The following is a 21,356-nucleotide window of genomic DNA, read 5'->3' as shown; positions in this document are numbered from 1 at the left end:
GTAGTAGTGGCCCGGTGAACGGCCCCACAACTGCTGGCAGAGTTCAAAATACAGCAGTCCCACTCTGCCGTGTCCACTCTTACACCCAGTGTCAAATGCTGCTTGGTATTTCCTTCTGACCGCCTTCAGTTTCATTGTCAGGATGGTCGTCCGACTCGCATCCACCTGTCAATGAAGGGAATCCTCTGAGGTCTCTGCCGAGTGCTGCTGCCCGAGCATCACTAATATGTTGCCACAGTTTGAATGGCACGACTCCCAGTCGACACCTTGTTGAGCTTTGCTCGTTTTATCGTGCAATGCCACGTTTGAAAAGGAGTTCTGCTTCACTGTCACTTACAAACAAATGAACCGTGTGCCAAAGATCAGGAAACAACCCGCGCCATTCCGGACGTGTATTTTGCAGGACTCCGAGCACTCTCTCAAACTCTTCTTCTTTACTAAAGTCTTCAGCTACCGCTGAACAGTGTGACATGTCAGAAACTATTTCTGTTTCTTTGCTTCTCTGCGTCCGACGCTGTGTTTTCAGCCTGGCTACTGGTACTACCGGTAACATTGTCGCCATTTCAGCTCGGAGCGCTGGACAGCCGTTGTATGTGGATGGCAGCTGAAACGTTGGGCCACAAGTGTGTCCGATTGGCCGCCGTGCTCGCCCTTCCAAGGCTGTGAATGTGATTTCAATTTGTTTAAAGCAGATGACATCGGACCCCGTTGTGAATCTCAGCATCTCCCGGAGGCTTATGCCATTCAACCCCCTCATGTACCGATATGAATAGAGCAATCTTTAGTTCTCTGCAGAAGTGGTGTGAGTGGCAGTGATCGGCTTTAAAGAGAAAGAACGAAAGGTTGAATCCTAATTGCACTTCACATCTTTGACCCGAGCCTATGGCTCATTTTTGATGAATCAACAGCCAAGAGCCAGGTGGTTGTAAGGACTCAGTTTAGCTGTACTTTATCTCACTGCCCAAAGTCTGCACTTATTTGCTCTGGTGGCGCCGGTCAGTAGCATTGAGTGTATTCGGCAGGGAGGGACTTCCTGTGGGTGGCAGTAGATTTTGCACAGCAAATATACAGCAGGGAGTTTGTAGGTGAGATGCGTTGATTATGGCCGTTTCATCCTCTTTATCGTTTGAGGGAGATTCTCCCGTTTTTATACGCACATCGATTCTCTCCTCCTATAAATTGTCTGGCGTATTGAATTCACAGAGCTCTTGTTCAGTGTTTCAGATCAGATCGTTGCAGCTCCATGGGCAATAAAAAAAAGATAAAGCTCAAACTAGATAGTGTGGCGATGGATGAGCCAATACTCAAACCTGCCGAGATCACCACACAAAGAATTGAGTCAGTAATCACAGCTGAATGAAGCTGAAATTGTCCGTCCCCAGTCTCATCCTTCTCAGCTGACCCCTGGCTTACCTCCAGAACAAACACACACAATAACACATACATTCATGAATCATGAGCACACACTTTGGCACAGTCGCACTGTGTAAGTAAAATTCTGAAAAGAAAATGGGGCAAAAGGCAATTTATAGGAAGAGATGGCTAAAATAAGACACGGTTGAGAACGAACACACACACACACACACACACAGTAGGAGTCTGACACACTGTGGGTCGCTGAAGGCAGAGAGGATACACAGAGAAAGGAGCTGACTTTTTATTAAAGGAAAACAATGCTCTGGGTAGGAGACCATTCTAATCTGCACTGTCAAATAAAAGAGATTAACGCTCGAAGAAAACCACCACTCAACTGTGGTTAGCTGGGAAAAGAGATCTTTGGTCATTTAGCCAGAGACACCAGGAGATTAGTGACCAGGGGCGGCAGGTTCCCAGAAGAGTTCAGGTCGAGACCACACACAAACCAAGTGATCAACACTGGCGATTGAACTCCGTCAGCATAGGATGTGTTTGGATGCAGAACACACGAGCGGACGCGAAAAGGTTTACATCACTTCAATTTAATTAAACCTTCATCACATTCAGTTCTAGCCAGGCCTGTGCAGAGCTGTTAGATGACCATCAGTGTCAACAGAAGCGTTCATGATGTGGTGTTTATACAGAACAATGAGAAAACAATAGTGTTAATATCTCTGAATCATACATCTAGAGCAGTTCCCCCGCTGCCTTCTGCTGCTATGTACAGGAAACTCCTTCAACTGCTCCTCAAGCTGCGGCGATGGAGGCGTCGTCCAGCTGTCGTCCCTGAGGCTGGGGGGAGGAGACGGAAGGATGCTGGTGACAAACTCCAGGGTGGACCAGGGTGGCTGCTGGCTGTGTGTGTGTGTGTGTGTGCGTTACCTTTACGAAGATCCGCTGGGGCAGGAAGCGTCTCAGTGCCTGTGTGTTGGAGGTTTGGCAGCGCGGCAGACTGATGTTGAGCTGTGGTAGTGTTTGGTAGCCGGCCATCAACGGGTAATAGTTATACAGCATCTGCTGCTCTGAACCAGGGAGGATACGGAGACGGACCTGCACACACACACACACACACACACACACACGCACAGTGGAGAGTGGTTAAAACTACTTCCTGGCGGAGTTGAACCTGACAAACTCTGAAGAGGAAGAGTTGTGAGACCTGAGGGATCTTCTCAAGCCTTCAGATCCACACTGAAGATGTGGCTATAGTGCCATGATAACCTTTAAATCAAAGTTTTTCTTTGTTGTAGCAGAGTTTACATGATGACATTGTCCAGATTCTTTTTCTCATTTCACAAGGCCAAAACAATTACTTCAGAAAACGACTTCAAACTCAACATGAAGCCACGTTTAAGGGACCCTTCTGGTGAAAAGTACAATGAAATGTCAAAAAGCTTTTCCTATAGCTGTTGCATTGTGGGTGTTTTTAAAAACGCCATCGCTGACAGCATGGCTTCGAAGCTAGTTTGATAGCAACAAGGTCGCTAGCTTACATGGCAGCATCACTGAATATCTCAGCTCAGGTCTCAGTATTATGTTGTGTCGTTACTCTTAAGAAATTTGTTAAATAAATGAATGTTTTTCTTTTAAATTTAAAGTATTTCTTGGTTCCTCTGCCTTATTTTGACACCCTTGATCAATACGTTTTACACTCTGAGCCAGAGTTAACCATCATGTTTGACACGACTGTCTTAGAAAGCAGGTTTGTGCCTTTCAGTCCAGCTGAAGGCTCCTGGTACACAGATGTGAAGCAGGGGCGTCAAACATGTGGCCTGTGGGCCTGGAAGAGTTCAACCCTGCCTGAACCTAGAGCACATCATCTGCCTTCTTTCTATCAATCTACCTGCTGTTCCCATTTTGTCCACCGGGGGTCTGTTTCACTGTTTCAGGAGGAGTGGAGGTCATAAAGCAGCTCCGAGATGAACTGACCAAGAAGAAGCGAGCGAAACTCCAACAGAGAAGCCTTTTCACATTGGATTCCAGAGCCTCTGTCGGCCGTGATGCAGGATTTTACCGAAGTGGATCCTGAAACCAATCAGTGAGTTTGTACCTGTTTGAGTCCAGAGAACATGAAGGCATCAGACGGTTCCACGGCCATTTCCACCTCCTGCACCAGAGCCGTCCTGTTCTCGATGCGGTAGCGCACTGGAAGAGACTCTCTGACTCTCCCGAATGACGGCAAGTCTGCACCACAACAACAACAAGCGACAACAATTCAGAGCGCATATGAAAACATGCAACACCATTAACTGTAAGAACAGAAGCGACAACTGCTGTATATCCCCGACTATGAAGCGCACCTGGATAGAAGCTGCACCGCAAAATTTAAAAAGAAAAAAAAAGTATGTATATAGGTCACACTTATATATATATATATATATATATATATATATAGGAGGGAGAGAGAGAGAGAGAGAGAAAGTACACAATCAGAGAGTTTTATCTCTAATAAAGTATTTCATCAGTTATTCGCCGATTGTGATTCTGAGCAGGACGAGTCCAGCGGGGCGGCTTTACGTGATGCACCTGAACGGAGGTGCATCACGCGGTGCAAAGAATTTAATCCTCATTGTTCATCTTGAGCTGGTAATTTGACACCAGCCTCAGTGACGTGAGCACTGACCAGCGTGGATGTAGACGGGGACGGGCTCCAGGATGACGTGAGGTAGAGTGACGGTGGTCTGGATGAGCGGACTGTCTGGACTGGAGGACTGCCTGCATGAGGAGAGTTCACATGTTTAGAGCCAACCGTCACTCTGCAGCTTCCTGCTCGCCCATTAGAGAGAGAAAAGTACCTCCTCCAGGAGATCAGGTACTGTCCTGTAGCCACCGTGTTATTGCTGTTGGTCTGGGGGGGGCAGCGCAGGCTGAAGCACTCGCTGGCACACTCGCCTGTCTCCAGAACCACTGAACACACACAGGACACCTGAGAATCCACACGTCAACATGGAGGACATCTGCAGTGAGTGGAAGCGGTCTGGTACCTTCCTGGATCTGGGACTGCAGCTCTGCTGTGGTGCTGGTCATCGCAAGCAGCGTCAGGGAGGAGGAGGTGAGAAGCAGAGGCCACGGAGACGACGACAGGATGTCCGTCATGAGGAGGAAGGGGATGTCCAGAGCCACACGCTCCAGAGGCTCAAACTGCACAGGAACAAACACAGAGCGGAGATAAGATGCAGGATTATGATCCGAGAGGTTGAACTGTCACGGTCCCCACTTCAGTCGGGTGAGGAGTGAAGGGAACAAACACACACAGGTATGATAAAAGGTCTGAAATTGTACAGTTAAAAGCACTTTATCGTTTAGCGTGTCAGCCATCTTGGATGAGGACCTGCTCCTCCTCCATCCCTGTTATACACAGGAAAGAATCTGCAATTTATTTTCACACATTCTACCAAGCTTTTTGGAGCTTGAGAAGTGATTCAATATAATATTAGAGTATAATATGGAGTATGTATAATTGAATTCTTTCAATCATGACATTAAGTGAAAAATATAGATTGAACCACTCGGGGCATATTTTAGTCGGTGTTATGCGGTGATGGCCAAATTAAGCTTCAATTCAATTTAATTCAATGGACGAACCCCGTACTGTATTTTATGACTCCACCAGATGGCACTCTTGGTCTGAACATAAGAGGCTGAAAGACTGGGGATGAAGTGTGCTTTCAAACGTTTGTTGAACAGACAGTGCCATCTAGTGGCTTCAGAAAATAAAGAGAGTGTTCATGAAGCTTCATTTGGCCATCACTAATATTATGTGGTGAATCAGGATTATTACTACACAGATGTAGAAATGTGTCCAAGTTATTCTGGTGGTAATCTCAACTAGCTGCCTATATTTTTGGCCAAATGCATCATGCTTTTTAAGATGTAAATAGTGTAACAAAATCTTGTAAAGCTGATGGTGAACTGAGACATGTTATTACTGAAAGTGGAGTTTCTAAATGACATGTTAATACTTTGTTGCACAAAAACGAAGAGAAATTTGGGCAAACTACTGCTTAGGATGATGACAGCAAACATAAGATCCAGCTCCTTTATAAAAAAAAAACAAAATGGAAAAAAGTTTGTACTCAAGTCATTCACTGATGAGCTCAACAGTAAAAACATATACTGACAATAAATACTGAACAAGTTGAATCTTGTGTGTTTTGACCTAAATAACTGATATAAAAGTACCATTGTTACGTGTGTACGTGTAAACATGGCCTGAGTCTAATTATATTCTGCTTTTGGAGGGAACCTATCAAACATATACTAGTTTCAGGGTCGGCACATTGAGCAGCTGCACAATTTAACTGGAGCTGAATTGATGCTCTTACTGCCTATGAGGTGCAGTACTTTAACTCAGCTACTAGTGCAGCAACATGCTGTCTTTCTCAGGGAGTGACCCAGTTTGGTTTTTTTTAAGTATGTGATATCTTTAAAAAGCTCTGAAGGCTTTGTGACAGAGTAAAACACACCGTCAGCTACACACCTTGGTGGATACAAACTTGACGGACACCTCGAATGGGACCACCGTCTCTATGGCAACCGTCTCATCCTGGAAGGGGAAGGAAACCAGTGAGATTAAAAAAGACAACTGAGATTTGACATCTGCGGGCCGGGTTGAGTGAATTTCTCCACCTTGTGGCACCTGCAGACGATCTGCCGTCCCTCCACGCTGGTGTCGATGCTGTAGGCCACGTGGAACAGGAAGACCCTGGGCCCGGTCGACACACACGTCACGTACACGCACTTCTCCAGCTGCAGGTGAACGCATGAAACACAAAGTGAAGGGTGATGGTTTCACACAGAGGGAGAGACGGTAGTGGACGTACCTTCTGGCCGGGGTTCAGGTCTCCCAGAGGGATGTCGGGTATCAGAGCGGGGCTGCTGTCGTCACACGCTGCCGAGCCGTCCAGGGTCACCTGGGTGGTCTGGCTCAGATTGGCGTCCTGACCTGAAGGGAGCACGAAGACAAGCGCACACACACACACACACACACACACACACACACCTGTGAAGCAACCGTGCTGCGTTCTTTTCTACTCTAAACTTCAGAACAAGTCTTCAAAACAAGTGCTTGGTTCATTTCTGTGACAAGAACAGTAGACAAAAAAAAAAAAAAGTCTACATCAGGGCGTCAAACATAAGGCCCGGGGGCCAAAAGCGGCCCACAAGCGGCTGCAATCTGGCCCGCCACAACCACCAAGCACATTTTTTTTTAAATAAGGTTTGTTAGAGTAGTGGACACAACACAACACAGACCGGCGCTGCCATAAAAGCCAACGACCTTGTTGCTCTCAAACCAGCCTCAAAGCAGCACTGTCAGGAGGAGTTTGTAAAAACACCCATAATGCAACAGCTTATAGGAGAAGTTTTCTGGACATTTTACTGTATTGTACACCTTTCTATTAAAGATGGCTTTATGTTGAGATTGAGGACATGTTTTGTCATTTCCTTGTTTTTGTGATAATATCGATATTTTCGTATACACTCAACGCCACAACAAAGAAAAAGTTTAAAGGTTAAATAAAAAGGTTATTATGGCACTATTTTACTGGTCCACCCCACTGAAGACAAAACTCGGCCCCTGAACTAACGACATTCCTAAATGTAGAACAAGAATAAAACTCAATGAAATTTACAACAACAATAACACTGAATGGACTTAAGATGAATTAAAGGACTTGATCCAGATGAACATTCAGGGCGGTCAGCAGATGTTAACCTGTTGCTAAGCAACCATACATTTACAACTTTATAATTTTAAATGTTGAGCAACTTCAGATCAGGTAGTTTTTATGAATGGATGGATGGGTGCAGAAGAGAAGATGTTTCAAGTGGATCAGGAAACTCGAGTCTGTTCAGAGGTTTGCTATTGCTGCTACTGTATGTATGTTACTGTTAAAAGCCATTAATAGTTATACAGTGGGCAGATTGACGTTGTCTGAAGGAAAACTCATTATTGCCCCTATTATGCCATTCATCGTCTCTCGTGACCTCAGACGCGGTTTCAGCTGGTTCTCTTCCACCCTGGAATACTTTTGTAGCCCAGGCTCTAAAATAGCACATAGAATAATAATTATCCCCTAAAACGATGCATTAGGAAAGCAGTCAAACGCTTAAAACATTTGATATTATTTTGAAATGAATAACCAATCCATACAAGTAGCTTTACATGCAGGTAAAAAGAGATAAAATGTGATTAAAGAATATATATTGTGTAAATAGCATTGGATTAAAGCTCAATTTAAATCCTGACATTATTATGATTAAGTATAGTTGGAAAGTACTTTGCCAAAAGATTAAGTAAAACCTCATGCATCTTCTTGTGAAGGGCCAGATTCGACAATCCTCTGAGATAAACTCTGTGTCCCTCCTTCCACTAATACTCCTGATTAGGGAAAAGATGTGAATGCTGCCTCGTGTTGATCTGGATGCCCGGTAAAAGTTGAGAAGGCGTGTAATCCACAACCATCTGCCGGGCCAGAGATGAATATGAACTTGAGGGTGAAGTTATAATGATTGATGAAAGTATTTAATCGTTGCTGATCATCATATTGTTAAATCAAACTCTGTGGAGCAGCATGAGTGGCTGGATGACATCCACTGGTTGAACGAGGTGAACCAATCACATCAGTCCTGTGCAAATGCATGGAGAGAGTGGTGAGTGACTTAACGTCACACATGTTGACCAATAAACCGGATCCTCTCCAGTTTATCAAGCAAAATTAGGTGTAGACGATGCAAGCCTGACTCTTTTCAACACAGCATCGGAAAACATGGACTCTGCATGGACAGTATGGCGGCTCCCATCCAGTGCCAACTGGCAGTCAATGACTTGGCCACAACCTTCAGGGGGGGAAAAAAAATCGCTGGATCTAAATATCCAAAAGACAAAAGGAGCTGTGCTGTGTGGGCAGGGACAGAGCAGCAATTACACCTCAGCTTTTTAAACTTCTGATTATCCAGGAAGAACAGGTTGAACAGGTGGACTGTTTTAAGTATCAAGAGACACAGATAGACACCCGCCTGTCCTTCCAAACACACTCCGATACCATTTACAGTAAAGCACTCCAGCATCTCTATCTTCTCAGGAAGATAAAGCTCTTCAACATCAGTAAAAAGATCCTAAGTCACTCATAGAATCCATTCTCCCCTTCAATATCACATCTTGGTACAACTTCCTCACCAGCAAACAGAAAATAAAACTATCACGTATCACCGACAAAGCCAATAAAATAATTGGCTCTAAAAAAAACTCCACTGTCCCACATGTGATCAGGGAAGCCATCCTGATTACAGTGCAACCTTCACATCCCCTCCATCACTCATTGACCCTCCTCCCATCAGGCAGAAGATACAAAGTCCCTCTGGCCAGAAAAAACAAAAATCATTCACTCCATCTGCAGTCACAGCCCTCAACAGCAGAGGAAACATGATTCCAGGAAGTGACCAACTTGCAGCCGGTCCTTTCCCTTCGCCCATTATTTTTAGGTATTAATGTTGAAATATTGTCTTTTATTATGAGTATTGTTCTTAATGCCTTCTATGTAGGCGTGTGTTATGCAATTTGAAGGCCTGTCAAAGATACATTTCCAACACCCTTTGGGTCAGGCAATAAAATTCTAGCTTGCTAATACAGAGCCGAAGCACTCGCACCTTGGCTCAGCGGGGCGCGAGACACAGCAAAGCCTGTAAACTTGAATGTATTTACATCTCAATACAAACCCTTGTTTACTAGTAAACCGATACCCGTTTCACTCATCAACCGTTAGTTGTGATATAATTCAGCTTAAAAGAAAAAAACAGCACATAGATTTTGTGCGTGTGTGTGTGTGTGTGTGTGTGTGTGTGCGTGCGTGCGTGTGTGTACCTGGTTTGAGTCCAGCGGTCAGCTTCACGTCCTTGGCTGTGGCCTCCTCTTGAGACTGCACGGTGATGCTGATGCAGTACATCTCGTTGGTGAGGGCCGGCGGCTGGTGGCTCAGCTGGACTGAGATCTTTGGGATTCTGGAGATGATCCTGAACACAAACACACATCTGGATGTCTACACGGAGCAGAATGGAGACTAACTGACAAAACAGTCTGGACGGGAGGAATGATATTGGCACAGTTTGTTTGATGATTCTAGCAGGAGCCCGACTCTAGAGAGGACATACATGGTGCTGTGCTGCATGGCCAGACTATCCCAGTTCAGCTCCTGTCGGGCTTCCAGGCCCCGCCCCCATCGCCGTGACGATCGGCTGGCCTGCAGCGCTTCATGAGCAGAGGCGGCGTCTCCTCCGGCTCCTCTCCAGCTCAGAAACACACAGCGGCCGCTGTCGCTGCCCAGCATCAGCTCCACACCAGTCATCTGTGCGCACACACACACACACACACACACACGCACACACATCTATAGAAACCCATCAAGTTAAACACTAGAAGGCGGAGAGCATCATCCTCACCTCGATCTTCTTCCCCACGTCTTCAGTTTTGGCCACGAAGCTGAACTTGTAGCTCTGGGTTTGTCCGGGTAAAAGCATCATGCTCTCTGAACCCGACGACTCGGCCACACACCACTGGTTGTATTCCTGTACACAACACAACACACATCTGGGCCAACGTTTCAACTTAGCCATGTTAAATTTCCTCTGTCCTCGGACAGTTAAACAACGCAGCGTCCACGTGTGCGTGCGTACCTGGTTGCTGAGGCTGACAGCCAGCTTGTTGAACGATACAGGGTGCGGGCAGTCGGCTCGGAGGGAGACCTGCAGCATGATGGGCTGATCCACGTGGAAACTGGGCGACTGGAATTTGCCTTTACACTGGACTGAAGCCAACAAGCAGACATGTTCCAGTTCTGTTTACTGCTGGATGAACTCAGCTCGTGGCTCCAAGTGTGTGTGTGTGTGTGTATTTGTACTGACTGAATGGGATGTAGTCCTGGACCTCCACACTGAGCTCATTGGATCCAGACAGAGCCATGCGGTCGTTCCACAGCGACCTGGCCGCACTGACAGAAGCCGGATCACAATCCGGCTCGGCTTCAGGGACCTCATTCTGGGAGAGGACGTCATATGGATGAACAACACGAAAACCTCTTTCGCTGGGATGACTTTCATTTTCTCTTCAAACGGCTCCAGGCTATTTGTGTGTCTCTCTCTCTCTACTCACCTTCAGAACTCTCATCAGGTTCTTCTCAATTCTTGATTTCTGCTCCTCCTTCAAGGTCGAAGCTGCAGAATAACACAGTCCGACTCATAATCCACCTCCAGTGACGGTGACTAGAACTGCGGCGGACATTTTGAAAGGTCGCACGTTGCTTCTGATGACGGGTTTCTCACCTCTGCCCAGCAGCTCCATGCAATAAGTGATGTAGTCCTTCAAGCTGGCCATGAGATAAGCGCAGCGCAGCGCGGTGGTCAGGATGGCTGTGAGCAGAGCCCACCACCTCTCTGTGCGGTAGTCACACATCACATAGTCCAACAGCCTGAAGACACACACACACACACAAGGAAACTGATGAAATCTGTCAGTTTAAACAAATTATGACATTATGAGTGTTGGAACGACAACTTATACGACTCCTAAATTTCCTTTAGTCTAAATGTTCTTCGAGCAAGTTCCTTATTTTTATTATTATTATATTTGTTTATTTTGTGCAGTTGTGTGTTTGACATTTCCGTTGTTTATCATTTTAAGGATGAGTGTCTACAGAGTGGGTGAGTTTTACGTTGTGTCTGTGCTGGAAACAGTGAGTCCGATCTGGCAACTCTGGAGAAGACACGGCTTTCCAGTGCCACGCACCAATGTCTACGGTGGATTTATTGCTATGGCTCATATAAATGCTACTTTCTAACCAGTTTGAAGCAGAAGGAGAGGCTCCTGAAGAAGTTCAGACTCTGTGGCTGCAGCAGGATGTGTCAGAATCATTAGCGTCATTACAGTTGCTACCATGTAGCTAAACCAAGCCACATTCACTAAAGAGTGGAGCAAGTGAAGGAGATGACAGACTTTTTTTTCACTTCTGGATCCTCGTGCACAGGCGACACCGACACTGGTTTAGTTAGAAAACCATTAGAAAGTAAATTTTGCATTATGTGGGAACTTTAAAATAAAATATCACTGGAATATAACAACTTTTGGTGGTTGCATTGCATGAAAACCCTAATAAAACTGCTCTCTCTGTCCTGTGTCAGCTGTTAGCATTAGCTTTTCCTGAGGCTGCTGTGTGATGGAGGAGTGCCTCATTAATCCTGAAGGAGCTCAGTCCTCCTCATGAAAGATGTATGGCTGAGAGTAACATTAGCATTAGTGTCCTGTGTCCTGTTGTGCTGCTGCTTCAGGTCATGGAGGTGTTCCTCTGAACGCATGTACTGCTTCTATTAATGAAGGTGGCAGCCATTTAATCCTCAGTAAGAAGATGAGAGACATAATCTTACAGATTGTGAATGGTTTCCTCTGTGAATGCCTTCACCAGAGTGTGGGAGTGGCTTACTTTAGAGCTTTGGTGTAGTCCTTTGCATGGTAGTACTCCTCTCCCATCTGCACCACTGCACAGTAAACACAGAGCGAGATAAAGACTCAACACCACATGAATCAAATGGAGCGTCTTCATGTGGAAGGGGAGCAGGCAGCGATGAAGACACGAGGACGTACTGAGGTGACTCTTCATCCGAGGACACTTGTACTTCTTGAACTGGGCCACAGCGTTACTGAGAAGAGCAATAATCAGCTCCTGCAGGGACACAAACATCAGGCTGCTCTAGAAAAGATTCTTAATATTCATGATGCAAAGTATGAAATCATCTCAGAGCTTCATCGGGGCTGCACGTCAGCGAAACATGGGGAATGATTTATTATTGGAGACTATTGCAAGAAATCATAAGCAGAATCACAGCCTACGACCTTGTGACTTGTGGCATCTATGGGTTTGGAGAGAAACAAAAAAAAATAGGAGGAGAATATGGACGCGGTCGTGGCTCAGAAAGAGAAGCCAACTTAGGATGCCACTTTCATAAAGGGAGCTTGAACTCAGTACTTTTACGTTAGCATTTAATTTTATGGTCTTTCCTTTTCTAACAAGATGCACGACATGTAAATGTAACAAACAGGCTGCAGGTCACAGCAGGTGGTCCTTGGTCACAAGATGAAGAAATGACATGGTGTGCAGTGGCATTAAAGTTGTGTTCTTACAGAATGAGGAACTTCTCTCTCCTTCATCTGCAGGGCCATAATCCCCGTCTTCTCCTTCTCTGCGTCTGGAGGGTCGATACCTGAGATTACAAGTACAGATTTAGTTTACGATCACTAAGGTGCTAATCTGAGCGGGAGCAGAAAGAAGAATTATCAGGGGGAAAAAAATGTCCATAGAAATCTACTCTGATGTCCTTGTCTCCAGTGTCTCTGTCCATAGAAGTCCAGTCCTCCGCTCTGGGTGTCCAGGGGGTCGGGGGAGGGGTAGCTCGCTCCAGCCTGGAGAAAAAAAAAAAAAAACCATCGTATGAAACCAGGAAGTGAGGACTGATGCAAACACACACAGACGATGTTGAGTGTGAGGTGGCCGACCTGACAGAGCGCCTGAGCCTGCTGCTTCCTCTCCTGGCTGTAGCAGGCCGCCTGCTGGTAGTAGAACCCGGGGTTCTGGGTCTGGATGGCCGTCAGGCCCAGCTTTATTGCTTCGTCGAAGAGCTCGCCGAACGACTGGAACCTGAGGCCGCACGGAGGAGGGAGAGGAGCGAGAGGCTGAGCGTCTGGGGCTGTGACGCGAGGACGAGAACAGGGGGAACGTCTTACTGTTTGGACATCCACGCCGCGTGCTCGAAGGCCAGCTCGGCACTGCCGATCTTCTTCTTACACTGGTCGATGTGCTTCCTGAACTGAGCGATGGCGTCCAGGGGAGTGTTGTGCTGGAAACACAGGCGACAGATCTACACAAACACACACACACAGACACACGTACACACACACCGTCAGGATCACAAGCATCTGGTTCATATGTTCCGTATTTGTAGATATTTCGGTTGTACGTTTTTTTATACCGATTTGTATACTCTTATCTTTCACAGAGGAGTCACTGTACACACACACACACACACACACACACACACACACACACACACACACACACACACACACACACACACACACACACAACACACCTTATAGTTGATAAATCCAGCCAGAGTTTTGATCTCCAGCATGTTGGTCTCATGTGCTCTCAGCTCGTGTACAAGACTATAGGCAGTTCTGTAGTACCTACACACACGCACACACAGGCAGAACAAACCAAATGAGTAAATAATGAATCAAATAAGTTATTATTTTGTCCTTTATACAAGGAGTTTTTACACAGTTGTGATTAAATGTTGATCTTTCTTGTTCACAGTAAAATAAAATGTTCAATAGTGACTGTTTAGGAGGTGTTTTTCTGGACATTTCAGTGAATTTTGCACAGACGGTTTCATTAAAATTCGCTTCATTTTGAGATTGGAGGGGGACTAACTGTTAAATATTTTTGCAAAAATATACTTTGTCAAAACATACACTCGGCGCCACAACAAAGAAAACCTTTAAAGTTTAAATCTAAGGGTAATTGTGGCACCATTTTACCAGTCCAGCCCACTTAAGATGAGACTGGGCTGTGTGTGGCTCTTGAACTGAAATGTGTTCAAAGTAAAAGAAAAAAAGCCTGAAAAAAGAAAAAACAGCAAATGCTCGAGGTTCATTCAAACTATTTGAGTTTCCTGATCTCATGCAGTCTGAGTGAGAATGTCAGGAGCGTCAGCATTTCACAATTTCAAAAAAACTGGTATTTTCACCGTTTCTTCCTCTCTTTCTTCACAGGAACAATATATTTGTGACACAGTGGTTACGCGGGCTGAAATCTTTGTTTTGTTGGTAATTTCTTCACTTGTAACATATGAATGTTGTTTTGAGCATCTTAAGGTTTTCGAACCTTGACATTTTTAATTTCATGGAAGTGACGTGATAAAGACTGAAATGAAAAGGCTTCAAAAATCCGTGTAGTAACTGTGGGCTGAGACTTACTTGAGAGCGTTCTGCGTGTCCTGTTTGAGCTCGCTGAAGAAGCCGATCTTAAACTGATGTCTCACAAACAGCAGCTGGAGAGGCGACACAGAGACTCACACCGAGGGCAACAGCTGGGGAAAACCGCTGAATGCTGACGAGGGAGAGGAGCTCCGGTCTTACCTGATGTGTGGTCTTGTTGAGGAATTCTTTGTGTGATTTGACTCGACGGATTTCGGTGTAATAATACGTCTGAGCGTGTTCGTAGAAAGCGTTCTCCAGCCTGGAAGATCACAGAGTGAGAAAACGGCTCAGCGGGGTGGGGGGGGGGTGGGGGTCCTGGCTGAGCGTCGGGCTCTGCTCGGTGAGAAGTACGTACCGGATGATGTAGCCAACCAGGTGGTCTGTGTGAGGCAGGACGAACAGGCTCTTCCCTGACAGGTCGCAGGCGCTACAAAGAGCTGAAGCTCTCTCTGAAGCCACGAGGTCTTCTCCTGAGGAACAGTAGGAGCAGAAACACTGGTCAACATGTGTAGAGGCACTGCAGCATTTTTTTCCCTCCACTTTCCATCAAATAAAATCCATCTGGAGCCACACATACGTAGTTACATACTTTTTTTTTTTTTTGACGCAAATACAAACACCATATTATATTGCCTTTGTGATGTTTAATAAAAATGCATTTTTGTTAGATTTTTGTCTGCTCAGCTGTTTTGCTTGTTTGTTTGTTGTTGTGTTTTGATCATTCCTTTTTAGTGGCTTGACTAGCTATTTTAGCAGTTTTAGAAGTCGTTTTGACTCTTTACCATTTTCCTTTGGTTTTGTGTGCAAATAAAATAAAAGTAGGATTCATAAAAATGATTAAATCTTATTAAAGCTGCAGGAAGCCACTGCAGAGGGACAAAAGGGCCACATGTGGCTCCAGAGCTGCGGGTTGAAGGTCACCGATTTAGACCAAGAGCGTCATTTTAGCCACTCAACCTGTGCTGCCAATACATTTTAATTCAGAAGCCATATGCAGCACAATTTCATCTTAAGTGGGCCAAACCAGTGAAATTGTGCCATAATGACCTTTAAACTTAAACTTTAATGTTTTTCTTTTGTTGTGATGCACAGTATACATGGTGAAAATGTCCAGATTTTCACAAAACCAAACTGAAAGTGAAACATAAAGCCAATTTTAGTGAAACCACCCGGTGCAAAATACAGTGAAACGTCAAAAAGCCTTCTCCTATAGCTGTTGCATTGTGGCAGTTTTCACAAACGGCCCCTGACAGCATGGCTTTGAGGCAAGTTCGATAGCAACAAGGTATTTAGCGTTCAGGGTCGCATCTCTGAATATCACAGCTCAGGTCTCAGTGTGACGACGTGTCAAAAACTCTGCAGAAATGTCTTTTAAAAAAACAAACCACATCATTATTTTCTTCGAAAATATTAACATTTTGTTGGTAGTTTGGGTGGATTGGAGCCCGTTTGATCTTAGCTGGGTTAAATAATCACCGACAGTAGAAATAGATCCTCATAACATGTTTCACTAAAACACACAAGTACATTCTGGAAAAGTTCACATTGAAGTAAACTTTTTTTTTTAAACTAATTCAATCCATGAAATTAGTCTTAAAGAGTGAGTTGGGATTAATGGCTGGCTTTAGCGTTCATGTTTTCACCCTCTGTTATGTTTCACTGTCATCAAGGTGCAGTTAATTACAAACTGTAAAGAAAGACAATCAGGTTTATTCTTCTTTTCAAGAAAAACAATAATAATCGCAGTCATTTCTCATCAAACTTAGTGAAACTTCACAGTTCAGGAAGAAATTTGTGCAGCTCTTCTGCTGTCTTGTACAATAAACAGTGAAACATATCCATGAATTCCTGCCCTCTCTCACCCTTAATGGTGAAAAGTGACCACAGCTCTCTCATGAATTAAAGACTAAAATATTTAACAGCTTCACTCAGGACGTTTTCACACAATCCATGGAGAACATCTTCACCTGGAGGCAGAGGAGTTTTCTTCTGGATTAAAACCACGGCCACTTTGGTGTTCCTGCCCTGGAGACTGGTCCTGGAAGGAAACAGCGGCGGTACAGAGTGTGTCACATCAACAGCTTCTAGAACACACACATTCTCATGGGAGCTGTACTGAGCTGCCACCTCCTGTTGTACACCATACATTCCTTTTAGGTTCCGTTAAAATCCCTTGATTGATGCTTCTTTTGGGAAATATCAGAAAATGTGCATATTTTAATTGCAGTATTTATAAAATAGGTTCAATCAGACAGGTTGGAGCCCTCTTGTCTTTTGTTTCATCTGTCTTTTTCATCGTAAATGACACCTTACATTATACCAGATGGGATGACTTCTTACAGGAACAGAGAGGTATTCACAATTTAGAGACATTTTGAAGCTATATACATAATGAAATATGTGTGATCACGGGGATATTTTACATTTACAAAGGATTTTCAAACGAAATAACAAAAAATTATTTTACAGTCAATAAGTGTCGATGTGTATGTGTGTGTGTTTGTGTTACTCACCGTACAATCTCCACCTTGGTTGCACACTCGGACTGCTTCTCCTTCCACTGAGGGTCATCCCAGTCCAGCTCGTAGAAGAGAACCACCAGAGCAGGAACCAGGTTCAGATGTTTGTTCATCCAGCCGGTTTTCAGAATTCCTTTGGGGATGTACCATTCGTACGAAGTCCGCTACGCACACACACACACACACACACACACGCGCGCACACACACGTATGAGACGAGGTCAGAATCCTCACCACACCGAGCTGTGTTGCTCTGCCCACCTTTGTGCGACACTTGGGGTACTCGTGGTCTCCCGGCAGCACTTTGAAGGAGATGGGGACCCGGTCTGCGCGGCGGTTGGCACAGAAGGCGTCCCAGATGGCCCGGTGCACCGCATTGTACACCACGTCCAGACCGGTCAGGGCCACGAAGGCCATGGGCCGGCAGCACAGCTCCGGCGGAAGCTCCCACTGGGAAGCTGCCATGGTCGAGGTTCAAGAGCTGAGGGGTCTGCAAGGGGAGGGGGGGTTATTGGTTATTATCTGTTGGATTCAATCGGATTCTATCATTTTAGTTCATCTTTATTCCACTTAAAAATGATGTCCAACAATGTGTTTCAACAGAATAATTCTTAGTTTTTGGTCTACAACTCAGTTCTTTCAATCAGAATTCCGTCTCAACCTCCTGAACATCAGATGTTTACAACCAACTCATACAGAATGGTTTTTTTTAAATCTTTTTTATGTGTTCTCAAAGCAACTACATTGATTATATATGAGGAGTAAGATCCAAATGAATAGTTATAAGTAAAATGTGTTGGTATTCATATAGAAAGTAATAAATAATAACTGAGGGTCAGATGGCGCCAGTCAATCTATTACAATGAACACGATGTACAGCACAACATGGCATCTGATGAGATAAAGATGTCAGTATGATGCATGATGTAAATAATCGGGAGAAATGCTTATTAAATCCCTGCCTGTGTTAAGCTTGTTTTCAAGTTAAGGCCTTCTTTATTTTTTTCTCACATGACGATGAGGTTGTGATTGGTCTGAGTGGTCCTGGTCCCACAGTAATAGATCAGTCAGAGGCTTTTATCTTGCAAATGTTCCCCACATGATCCAAAACAGTGTTCTAAGTCATGGCCCTGGAGGGTTGCTCGAATGGCAAAACTGATTAAATTTAACATCTATAAAATGCTCTTTTATTTCACAATATTATTCCCAATGGCAAAGAATGTCAGTATTTCTACTCAGTGCTACACAGGCATGATAAGAGGAGGCCTACACTAACTTTTACCTGAAGGATTTTTTTCTAGTTATTGTCAGCAGATTATATGCATAATCTCTAATGCACTTAAAGGGACTGTGAGTGTGAAGCATTAACAGACAAACGGGGATATCACTTGAGCCAATAGGAATGGAAAAGAATAGAAAAATCCTGTCTAAAGTCCTTCCGTGTCATTAAAGAGACAGTGGTAGGGAGTGTGGAGCATTAACACACTGAGAACCAACTGCAGGTCACAAGACCTGAAGACCTGAAGCTCGCCGAGCGAGCAGCTGCTAACTGTTGTTTACATCTGTCACACAAACCTCCACCGCCATTCCACTCCTCACCGCACACTGACGGCTCTCCTACACACATATAAACCAGTACCGGGGATAAGAAGTCACTGACACAGTCTGCAGTTGTTCTCATTCGGACAAAAAGCCGCCGACTCGAAAGCGGAACTGAAACCCGGCTAACGCACCTCACCACTGCAGCCCTGCTGTTAGCAGCCTTAAAGGCGGATTTACACAAATAATAAGTGATTAAATGAGATAATACCTGGATGGCATCACTTCGGAGGGCTGTGCGGGGACTTGAGTGCGGGGAGAGGGGAGAGCTGTCCGGACTCAGCTAGCAGCTCTCCATGTCCTGTCAGTGAGGCTAACGGCGAGGCTAATAGCTAGCATCAGCTAATGGGCGAGGTTAAACTTTTACCTGTTTTAACTGTCAAAAAAAACTCTCCTGTCTCTAGGGTCGTCTATGTCAACTTCCTCCTGTTGTCACCATCGGACAGCTAGTTACTGACAGGTTAACCAGTCCAGGCTGAAGATGACAGCTAGTTTGGCAGCTAAAGGAGCAACAACTGCAGCTTATCAGCTGCCTCAGACCGGAAACGCGTTACACACACTTCCGGGGTCACCTTTCGAAATACAGTGACAATGTTATACATGTAAAAAAAAAAAGTTGTTGTTATTCTTATTCTTGTTCTTGTTCTTATTCTTATTCTTATTCTTATTCTTATTCTTATTCTTATTCTTATTCTTATTCTTATTCTTGTTCTTATTCTTATTATTAAGATTCTGGGGTTTTGTAAAAGCGGATTTTCAGCTGTCAGGTGCCTCTCATATGGAACCAGCACCCAGTTTCAGTCAGGGAAGTTCTACTTTGATGGTCAAGCCTCAGAGTCTATTTAATAAATGATCTATGATAGTGGAACTTGAAGTTCCTTGTCTGAGCCTCCTGCCCCCAGCTTGCCTTCAGCAAGTGAACTTGTGCTGTTAGCTTGCATCTTTGTCTCCATTTGTAACAGCGGAAAGTCTTCACCTCGGAGTTTGGTTCTGAATGTTTCTCCCTGCTTACAGATTTTTTTTCCTTTCCTCTGTCTCCTTTTCTTGCTCATGGAGGATTGTTGTTTTTTTCTGTAAAAGAGCATTGAAATGATCGTACTTTCCGCCATCAACCAGAGGCGCCACTGGAAATATGGTTCAGCAGTAAAGGTGGAGAACGAGAGAAAGTGTGGTGGCTAATTTTGTTGTGCATGTTCAAGGGGGCATTATTTAACGTCCAGATATAATGTTCAACAGGCATGAACTATTCCTGAGGGATAAAGTTCATTTGAGCCCTCAGGGACATCCTCTCTTTTTGAGCAACATTGCCCTCTGTCCGAGAGACCAGATACATGTCACCAGATCCATCCATGTGACGTAAGAAAGGGCATGAGATAAGCCCAAAAAAGCTATAAGGAAAGGCTGGAGAGAAAACTGCAGCATAGTAACACAAAGGAAGTGTGGAGGGGCATGAGAGCCATCTTTGGCTATAAGGAGAAGGAAAGTGTCTTACCAGGCAATACTGACAAAGCTAACAATCGAGGCTCCCGAAGGATGTGTGAAGAGCGGGCCGTGCCTCTGCACATGCTCTTCAATACCGTTCGGCCTCTGATCCTTAGATGCAAACTGGAGAATCTGGACCTTGAGCCTGCTTTCATTGAATGGATCACTAGTTACCTGACGGAGCAGCCAGGGGAGCACAGGAGGGTCATCTCTGACTGGAACAAGAACAATGGGCTCATACTCAATGTGGCAAAAGCCAAGAAGATATTCATGCGCTGCGAGGACGTAACAAACAGGAGACTTCTCGTGGAGTCTAACAACTTTTTATTACCCCTAACTTGCATGTTCTCTTCTCTATCTTACCTGTGCCCACATACATGAATACATCAGTTCCAACCATCACCACATCTCCCCCTTTTAGTCAATTATCAGTCTTTCTTGAAAATTGTTGTTCTGAAATTAATTTGTTCTCACCAACAAACATGGATAATACTGAGCACTGTATTTTCACTTATTAACTGTTACTCCGTTTCTTATGAAGGAATAGCACTTAAACTCATAAATTTATGAAGAAAAAGCGAAATACCAAATACCAAACAAAACATCCTCTCTTCTGATTGGCTGCAGGACAAAATCATCTCTCATGATTGGCTGTGAGATCCGTCAATCTCAAATAAGCACCGCCTTGTTCTTCCATTGACTGAATACAGGTCTTTTTTTTTTTTTTCTTTCTTTTTTTTTTACCAGATATTGAGGGGGCATTGGAGGGGAGCCACGATGGATTTGTGATTTATCGATGAAGAAAACAATCTGTGACTTGTGTGGAAGAACTTCACATAGCTACAGGTGCACAAATGTGTTTTTCACCACATTTACTGCAACAATTGGAGGAAAAATATCAGCATGACAGTTTTTTTAATCTGTCACTTGTAACACGGGATATGTAACACCTGTAATTAAGAAGTTGTGACTTTGTAAGTGTAGTGTCGGGTGTGTAGAGAGAAAACAATTCTACTGGCACACAAAACAATTCTACAGGTACATTGTACTCTATAGGTACACAAAATAATTCTACAGGAGCACAAAAAACAATTCTACACAAAACTATTCTACAGGTGGACAAAACGATTCTACAGGTACACAAAACAATTCTACAGGTACATAGAATAACTCTATAGGTACATAAAATAATTCTATAGGGACACAAAAAACAATTCTACAGGTGGAAAAAACAATTCTACAGGTGCCCAACTCAGGGTACACAACTACAAATTCATTTTTACAAGTACACAAAACCTTTTCACCAATACTAC

At 44.4% G+C, this 21,356-nt stretch overlaps 1 protein-coding gene across 2 annotated transcripts; it reads right to left on the bottom strand.

The window, feature by feature from the left end:
* Window positions 1-1,952: 1,952 nt before the first annotated feature.
* On the bottom strand, window positions 1,953-19,066 carry trappc11 (trafficking protein particle complex subunit 11). Of its 2 annotated transcripts, XM_080502806.1 has the most exons (30): window positions 18,773-19,066; window positions 17,224-17,452; window positions 16,957-17,126; window positions 16,411-16,481; window positions 14,799-14,913; window positions 14,603-14,702; window positions 14,441-14,514; window positions 13,552-13,648; window positions 13,187-13,320; window positions 12,959-13,100; window positions 12,772-12,865; window positions 12,587-12,666; window positions 12,050-12,128; window positions 11,889-11,943; window positions 10,735-10,880; window positions 10,565-10,626; window positions 10,318-10,450; window positions 10,090-10,220; window positions 9,856-9,981; window positions 9,568-9,761; window positions 9,281-9,429; window positions 6,240-6,361; window positions 6,046-6,165; window positions 5,897-5,962; window positions 4,401-4,557; window positions 4,212-4,323; window positions 4,040-4,131; window positions 3,467-3,600; window positions 2,299-2,466; window positions 1,953-2,208 (listed from the first exon to the last, which is right to left on the bottom strand). In XM_080502806.1, the coding sequence occupies exons 2-30, from the start codon at window positions 17,425-17,427 to the stop codon at window positions 2,164-2,166; spliced, it is 3,372 nt and encodes a 1,123-aa protein (XP_080358932.1). In that variant the 5' UTR covers window positions 17,428-17,452; window positions 18,773-19,066; the 3' UTR covers window positions 1,953-2,163. The 2 variants fall into 2 exon arrangements, with proteins under 2 accessions (XP_080358932.1, XP_080358931.1); XM_080502805.1 differs by having other exon boundaries at window positions 12,772-13,100.
* Between the last annotated feature and the right edge of the window lie 2,290 nt (window positions 19,067-21,356).

This window comes from Blennius ocellaris (assembly GCF_963422515.1).
Source record: "Blennius ocellaris genome assembly, chromosome: 9".
Lineage (NCBI taxonomy): Eukaryota > Metazoa > Chordata > Actinopteri > Blenniiformes > Blenniidae > Blennius > Blennius ocellaris.
Note: the sequence above shows the minus strand (reverse complement) of the source record. Positions and strands in the feature narration are given on the sequence as shown.

Coding starts and splice junctions, on each gene's coding strand:
- trappc11 (XM_080502805.1), bottom strand. CDS start 17,427: ATGGCAGCTTCCCAGTGGGAGCTTCCGCCGGAGCTGTGCTGCCGGCCC. Junction 16,482..16,956: donor ACCAAGGTGGAGATTGTACG/GTGAGTAACACA, acceptor GTTTCCTTCCAG/GACCAGTCTCCAGGGCAGGA. Junction 12,129..12,586: donor AGAGAGAAGTTCCTCATTCT/GTAAGAACACAA, acceptor GTGTCCCTGCAG/GAGCTGATTATTGCTCTTCT.